Genomic DNA, 8,477 nt, shown 5'->3' with positions numbered 1-8,477 from the left:
CACCCCCCCCCCAAAAAAAAAAAAAACAAACGCTGAAGTGCCCTCCCAAAAATCTGAGTGGCATAAAGCCTACATCCTAGCACAAGAAATCTACTACTTAAGCTAAAAATACGTTTTAACGAAGTACATTTCACCACACGAAGCAGTTATATTATCTATAGTATTCATTGTTATTGCTTGTTAAACATTAAGAACATTATGTTCTCAAAATACACAATAATACACAGAAAAATACACAGCAGTAGTTCACGAAACAAAGGAATGTTAATTTTCTGGCTTTTGTTTTCATCTATACCACGGAATAGCCTGCACAACTCGCCAGACCAAGAGCTCAGCTGTACCAGCCAGCACAACATACATCCTATTCTACATCCAAAAAAATCAAAACTCTTACTGTACTCTAAAAGCTATCAATGTTGTCTTACTACTGAGCAGGCCATACTGAATAAATAACAAATCCCTCGGTTCTAGGAAGCATTAGATTCACAGCACGTATACAAAAATGTGATTATACTCTGCATGCGTACAGGTTCATCCCTCTCTACTCCAAAGAAGCCCTTGGGAGCATACTTCAAAACAAACGGATAGTCCAGGTGGCTTTTATACAGTCTGTAGGCTATGGTATGGTCATCCTTCTACAAAGCAAGCTTGAACTGTTCACAGCACCCATCTCTATCAGTCTGAGTGGGAGGAGATGGGCTGGAACTCTGCTAGAATTTGAAGCAATTAGAAGTTGAACAGAAAATGTTCTGGGCTCTCAGTACCAGGACCCAACACTGAACCTGTCTTGTATCATTAGTCCATTATACTCTGACAGAGGACACCACTTGGAACACAGCCTCAACTTACTAATCTTGGCTGTACCCCAGGTAGAAGTCATTACAGCTAGATTATATACATTTCTATCAAATTTTCCTACTATAGATCACCTATCATTTTCAAAAACTACAGCCCCACCATTAAAAGACATATCTTCAAGCCTATAACGTGTTCAAGAAGAACCCATATAAGAAAAAAAAAAGACTTCTGACATTTATAAGACCACACAAAAAGCCACAAGAGATGGAAGTACATTTTAAATAATGTTGGAGAAGATAAATCTTGTAAGCTGTTGACAGCCTGTGCAGGAGGTCACATAAGAGATCAGATCAATCTTGGGATCCAAGTTTGAACCAGCAACAGCTTTCTGTGCTATAACCATGAACCCCTGGAAAGTGAGGGGAAGATGATGACAAGAAGAGAGATGAAAATGCAGACTATTAATTAAAAAGTACATCTCAACACAAGACTATGTACATACTTTTCTCTGTGAACATAAGCAGAATTTACTAGGAAGAACAGCACCATTTCTGCCCACCGCAATTTTTTTTAGTCCTTCCCCCCCAAGTTCTGCTACAGTCTATGGCAGTAAGCCAACTCAATCTAATTTCTTCCTGTAGGGAAGGATTCATCTAAATCCCTCCCATCAAGTTCACCAGAGTAGCTTGCACAGTGCAAGAGCTATTGGGACACAATGCCAGGTGGAGGAAAGAGCTTCTGTATTGTTTGAGGACTGATTTGAGATTTACAGATAGCAAGTGTAATCTTGAATTTAACAGGGCATTGAGTGAAGTGTCATTATCAAACACATAATTCCTACATGCCGTGGTGTGGTCAGCCTATTATAGTTCTTGCATGGTCTTTTTCAGAACACAGTATACTGGTGACACCAACAAAAGTTTTTTTGAAAGCCTATGGTTGGGACAGAATGAGGAACCAATAGGATCTGGAGCAGGCAGAACTTCACAGGGACCTGGCAGAAAGCCACAATTTCTAAAAAACATCCTCTACATACAAAAACCTAAGCCCATCAAGAAAGACTTCTTCACCAAGTATGGATTAGATATACGACCTACTGGCCAATTACTAATAGAATCACTGCTCTCAGAGAAATCTAGAAGCCGATTTCCTCCCTGCTTAGAATTAATGTTTCTCCTTTCCAGAGGTAATATCCCAAATCAGGATTTTGGATAAAGCAGGTCAGAAAAAAGAATACATAGTGTTTTTACAGCAGGAGTGATAGTTTATGTTCTCACTTTTGGAGAGAAATTATTTTTCCTGTGAAAGAAGTCTTGTATTTTATAAAGGTAACCATTTATTATCATCATCATCATCATCAAGTAACCAGGGCAAGAAATTAACCTGGGTTGGGATTATTTTTTTTTTTTGGTAGCAAAATACAAGTTTAGAAGTAAAAACTCACATTAACAAGATACAAACTTTCCACCTGAGGTAGCATGAGCACAGCTTGAAAGCTGTTTAACAGTAGCACACACCACATAATTTTTTGTGGGAAGTGCAGTTAAGTGTGGTTTTCCTCAGGAACCCCCTACTAGAAGATAACAAGAAAGAGACAACAGGAAGTTTTCCCCACTTCTTACAAACTGGAATTTAGGTTTAACTCCTACTTGCTAAATTCTTTCACAGGCAGGAGGTAAGGAGATATTTAATGAAAAAGAAGCTTGCTTAACAGTCTTCATTTTCCCTATTTATCAAAGATACATTTCTGTGTGCAGATGAAAGTAAAATCAAAAGATGATAACGACATACCAAGGATTCTCAAGATACCACATGTAACTGAAACACATCACGTGTTAGCTTAACCCTTAATAAAATGGAGAACTGCAAGCATGCACATGGTCAGTTACTGTTGCTAAACTAATACACAGCAATAGGGTCACACGTCAGAGCAATTTGTTTTTCTACGCATACAGTTTTTAAGTGATACGAATGAAGGATGAATTATGCTTAAAGAAACAACTGGCTTTCGCCTTATTCATATCCTTTAGATTGAGTGACTATCTGCATAACTTATTCCACAAGCTTAAACACAGACCACAAGACACTTTTTCTATTTCCTAGTCTGGCCAAGTAGATTATCAGATTCTGAAACAAGCTTAAACTTTAGTTTCTTTAAGCAGACGTTCCACAAAAGGCAGAATCTGACTCCATTTCAAAGAATTTAAAGAGTTTGTGTTTTTCTTAAATGTAGATCAAACAATACTTAAGAATTCTATCACCCATAACGTCACTCAATTCTTTAAAAACATTCATTTAAGCTACTTCTCTGTGATTATTCATTCCAAAATTAAATAAAGAGCCAAACAATAATACAGATCTTTGTTAAAATTTTTATGCAAGTTTTATGGCCTCTTTCAGCAAAGTATCAATACATCACAGAATTATTACCTGTACAACAGGAAATATATGAATGAAATCCAGTCCCTGGATCTGATGTGGTTCCAAACGATGAGGACACTTCATTTTTGGTAATACCGACACAATTTTTTCAGTTAAGGCACTATTATAAAACAACAAAAACACACAGGTATATATGCTGCAATTTTCTTTTGTAAATTACGAATTATTTTTGCAAACACAGTTAGTAGTTAGAAGGTTCCCTCTAGTGGCTTCCATTGTATACAACTGTGAAAAGCAATCAAACTTTAATTTACAAAATAGCTTTTACATTGTACTATATATATTATTAGTCTGTGAAGAGGTGATTAAACACGTCTTGCAGGCTCCTTGCTTATGATTTCATTTGTAGTATTACACACAAAATTTTAAGATCTGCATGTCTGGTCAGATGAAATGCCCATGTAAGACACATCTACAAACACTGTTGCATATTATTATATATGCACACATAACGAAACACTATCTTTAAGAACAGTTATACTAAGTAAAAGTTATGCACTCAAAGAAAGTCCAGAATCAAATGTAAGGATTTAAAAATCTGTTTAGCAGAACTCCCAAAATATCTCTTGACATTACTACTGAAACTTTATGAGTTTAAATACATATTACACCTAAAAGCTAAATGCACAGTATACTTCACATGGTTTTGAGGTGAGTAAAACGGAATTTGCTGGCAACCATCTCATTCTACAGCTCAGGTAAGAGCTGGTAAAGTGAAAGGATTACCCTAACACAAGGGATTCATCTACAACAACATCATCCTACTTCCGCCGAATCCCTTATTTTAGGGCAAGGTATTTTTTTGCTGTCAATGCCGTCAAGCACATTTTTAAAGCAGGTGTCAGCACTGAGGGTGAACACTGTACTGGGAAAACTAAAACTATTTTTCCGTGAAGGGAAAAAATTAACTGGTCCTGTACTGAAGACAGTGGTATTCAGTATTGCCCAAATGGACAACTGATATTCTGGAAGAACAGAAGGGGAGCAAGAGATATGACACACAGACCAAAGTCTGGGAACAGAACCTGCAAAGTTATACTTAAGAGAACTGAAAACTTTGACATAATTCTTATAAGGCAATTTTCACTATAGCACCATACTAATTCATTTACTCTATTTCAACCCAGCAATTAAATAATGGGACATCATCAAAATGTCTTCAGAATAATACTGAGAAAACACAACTTAACTTTTCCTTATCTTGAGAACATCACAGAAGCACTGAGCCACCACCAATATAAACACTACATGGACATCAAAACAGCCTATGCTTGTGTGACTGAACACTTTAGATTTATAAATAAATCATTGTTGCTGTTTTGGGAGAGGAGCCTGATTTTTGTTTTGCCAGTTTTGCATTCAGTCAGCTGGAAAGATAACAGAACATTTTCAGAACTTAACTATTTCCTACCCTGCTGTTCTTAAGAGTAACAAAGATGGCAATTACAAAAACTTGGCAGTTATAAAAACTACCACCACCACCTTCATTCCTACTCTCTACTTAATTCTGTGCACTTAACAATGCTTTATGCAGTTAGCTGTCTGCGATGATTTGAGTGTCTCCAAGTTTAATGGCAATAACCACAAATCTTTATTTTTAAATGTGTTAACAGTCTTGCCGATGCTAAATGACTTTGAAGAAAACAGCACAGAAAGATGTTCTTTTCAACTACATTGAGCAAACAAGACTCTTCATGCAACTGTAACTTGACAGGCTATTCTTACTTCCTGCAAATTTTAATTATGGCTCTTTTATCACAGAAATGCATAAAGAAATAATGTAGTTTAGAATGTATTCCTTTTCTCAGCATAAACAATTTTTACAACCTCCCTAATACAGGAAATAGCTGGCTTATGAGCAAATTCCATGCATAAGAAATGAATCAAACCAAAATGGTCTCATCGGGTCACTATCAGGAAGGAACTCCTCCTCCTCAGTATGGGGCAGGTAACTGTTTCCGCAAGTGTCATGCTTTAAATTCTGTTTGCTGATGCCTACAATTCCAACCCAGAACCATAAAGGAGAATTAGAGGTTATTTACACAGCAAAACTGCAGACATAGAGAACTCAAGGAAGGTCTTTTAATGTTGCACTCCAGTTTCCAGCAGCATGGTCTCCCTCTGCCCTTTGTTTTGGCCTCTGCATCATCCCCTTGTGCCAGCACAAGCATCTGTGCAGCTGCAGAGAACTGGATCCAGGAACTGATTCATGTTAAAATTATTCCCCCCCCCCCCTTTTTTTTTTTTGTAGGTTTTAATCTGGATCAGTTCCCAATCCAGTTCAATGTGGAGCCACACAAATGCTTTCACTGCTTAGTAGGGATATAAGAACATGGCAACCCAGAGGGAAATAGTACTGCCTTTTTTGGAATAAGCTTCTTTCTGGTTTTAAGGTTTGTGGTACTACAGTCTGAGAAACTCAGAAAACAGTGCAATGTTTTGCAAATGGGTGGTCTTGCAAAGCAGGAAACTTGGACTCAAAATCCTTCTTATAAACAAGCAAATATCAGGTAACTCCCCCCCCATCCGCTTCTTCTTTTCTAAGAAGAAAAAAAATACCACACTTGCCATTTAATCAACTTACATTTTTTGACCGATAGTAGAGTTTTCCTGAAACAATAAATCAACATCGATATCAAAGCTGCAAGTAGTGATACACCACGTCATGCCGCCTACCACCTAGTAAAGGAGCAACAGCATGGTTAGTTCCATTTTAGTTTGAAGAGGTAAAACCAAATACAATTTAACGGCTTTATTTATTTTAGAAACTACAGCTTAGTATTTTCTCCATCCTCAGTATTCTTATTTCTGAAATACATATAGATAGAATACATATATCAACTTCTACATACAATACACATACACAAGACAACAGAAGAAAACAGTTAGTGACATTCTAAATTCCTCTCTTAGATTTATATATTAGTTTTGAAACAGCTCTCAGATTAAAAAAAAAACAATAGATAAAACATGACAGTATGTTAAATGTTATGATCTTTAAAAAGTAACCATATCAAAATTGTACTCAAGGATGATACTTTCTGTATTCATATAATTACCTTTATATATACAGCTTTGCTACTATTATTCTATGCTTGCTGACACATGCAACACCAAGTGCTAGGCACACTATCAACATAGTAATGGAAATCACCAGCTCTGTAGAAATCTCTGTATCAGGCCCTATCCCTACAGATACTTAGGCATATTTAAACTCCTGAGCCATTTCATCAACTTTACATAAATTACGTAAATATTTAAAGACAACCTTGCATAAACATATACAAGATAACCTAAAAGTATGCAAAGCCAAAGAACAGAAAAAAGGGATTAAAACGTGGAATAACTTACCAACATCACACAGCAAATTAGGGTGTTCTGTACAAGGTTTTCTAACACATTACCCCTCTCACATTTCCATCTGAAATAGTTGATCAGTATCCCTTTTACACTAGCAGCTAGATCATTTTCTATAGCAATGCTCATTTTTGTAAAGGTTGGGCATTGTCATGAAATGGTAACTTTGCAATCGTATTTAGGCAAGTATAAACCTGATGCATGCATTTCTACACATAAATGCAACAATATTACATCCTAAGGCGGTCTCCTTGAAACTACTTTGTGCCTGTGTGCACAGCTAAGGTCAGTAACGCCAAGCAGTTTGAAGAAACTAAAATTGTATTGCAAAGTAAGGCTGTGCTATGATCAAAGAAACAGCAGAAAACAGAAGAGTCTATTTCAAGGCTGCCATAGTTCTGTCTTTTCAAATCTTGGTTCAGGAATTTCTTAGAGAGTCAGCACTAAAACAATTCAGAAGTCTCTTTTCAACCTGAACTTTGCTCACTGTCGGTATCACATACTTCCTCTCTAGGACAATGAAAGGTTAACGTACATGACATTCTAAAGATATGTAAAACCAGCCCAAAAATAATCTCACTAGGCTAACAGTTACACAGAGCCTCTCAAGACAAATATTTCCTCATTTCTTATTAATGAATACTTCTTTTTAAAATTACCATGCTATCTCGAAGTATCAAGTCTTTCTTGCTCTTCGAACTGCAGTTGAGAGAGGGGCAAATTTCCCCATATATGACTCTAACTTAGGCCATAACACCCACAAAAAAGCACACCAGCAATTAGCTTGTATCCAATTGTCTCCTTTAAAACAGGCCTTGTTGCACAAAATCATTTTTCAAGACTGAGGAGGTCCTACCTGTCTGATACTGGGTCATTTGCAGAATTATTTACATAGGAAAGCCTCATATGTTCCAAGTATCTTTTTTTTTTTTTTTTCAATCCCCTAAAACCGCTAAACTAACTTGCAAAAAATATGTAATCCTCATATACTTAAAAAAGGTTTTTAAAAATACTGCATTGGTCTCACCTTGTCAAAGGGTGATAATCCTTTGATTCTTGCTCGAAAATACCCAGCAGCCACCAACAGTTCCAAAATTTCAGTCAACTTGATGTTTTGTTCCTCATCTTCTCTTGTTTCAACCTGACAAATGAACAACGCAACACTAATTCAGTGTTTCTCTTTCGTTCTTCAAACGAACGTTTTCCAAACTTTGTCTTTCCATAGACCACATATCAGGGAAAACCTTGACTTCCATTAGCAACTTGGTTGTTAATTTGAAAGCCATTAAAGAAATAGATAATGCACTTCTACATGGATTTAACACCATATCTTTTTCACCCAGTTAAATACTTTAATCTGCTTTTGCTGTTCAAACTCCTGGCCCACTGCTTGCCTCCACCTAGACAGATTGCTCCTATTGCCATAAGACAGTTAATTTATTCTCCATTTTGCACATTTCTTTCAATTTCAGGGTTCACAAAATTGTACACCTCCCATTAACGCTCCTACAAGCTTTTTACAAAAACAGGAGGAGAAACTCGTGTGGAATTCCGCTTTTTGGGTAATGCAATTTTAAGCAAACTCAAAGTACGGCAGTAACAAAAACTAAGCTCTGGCGGGCAGCCTGGGCAGTTTCAGTGCTCCAAAGCCTCATCAGCACAGCACCCTTTCAAGAGCGCTTTTGTCCCCATGGGACAGGGTGAAACCCCACAGCTCCAGGAATATACGTGACTTACTAGAGGCAGCGAGCACCCACACACCTCAGACCCAGGCCGGAGAGAGGGCTAACAGGGCTTTCGGTCTCCCCCTCAGCGGCTGCAGGGACCCACCTACGCACCCTCCCCACCTCCCTCTTCCCCAAAACCTCTTCGACAGCCTC

General features: G+C 37.4%; 1 protein-coding gene across 1 annotated transcript in view; it reads right to left on the bottom strand.

The window, feature by feature from the left end:
- The window catches only part of LOC104073112 (coiled-coil domain-containing protein 93-like), a gene marked incomplete at its 5' end in the record, with an annotated part of 10,225 nt that extends 2,487 nt beyond the window's left edge, over nt 1–7,738 (bottom strand). The window contains 3 exons of the mRNA XM_009572784.1: nt 3,229–3,340; nt 5,825–5,919; nt 7,625–7,738. Coding sequence (XP_009571079.1) covers nt 3,229–3,340; nt 5,825–5,919; nt 7,625–7,738 — 321 coding nt within the window. The remainder of the gene's footprint in view (nt 1–3,228; nt 3,341–5,824; nt 5,920–7,624) is intronic.
- Nucleotides 7,739–8,477: the final 739 nt, after the last annotated feature.

This window comes from Fulmarus glacialis, unplaced genomic scaffold, assembly GCF_000690835.1.
Source record: "Fulmarus glacialis isolate BGI_N327 unplaced genomic scaffold, ASM69083v1 scaffold49542, whole genome shotgun sequence".
Taxonomy (NCBI): Eukaryota; Metazoa; Chordata; class Aves; order Procellariiformes; family Procellariidae; genus Fulmarus; species Fulmarus glacialis.
This window is presented reverse-complemented; position numbering and strand designations above follow the sequence as displayed.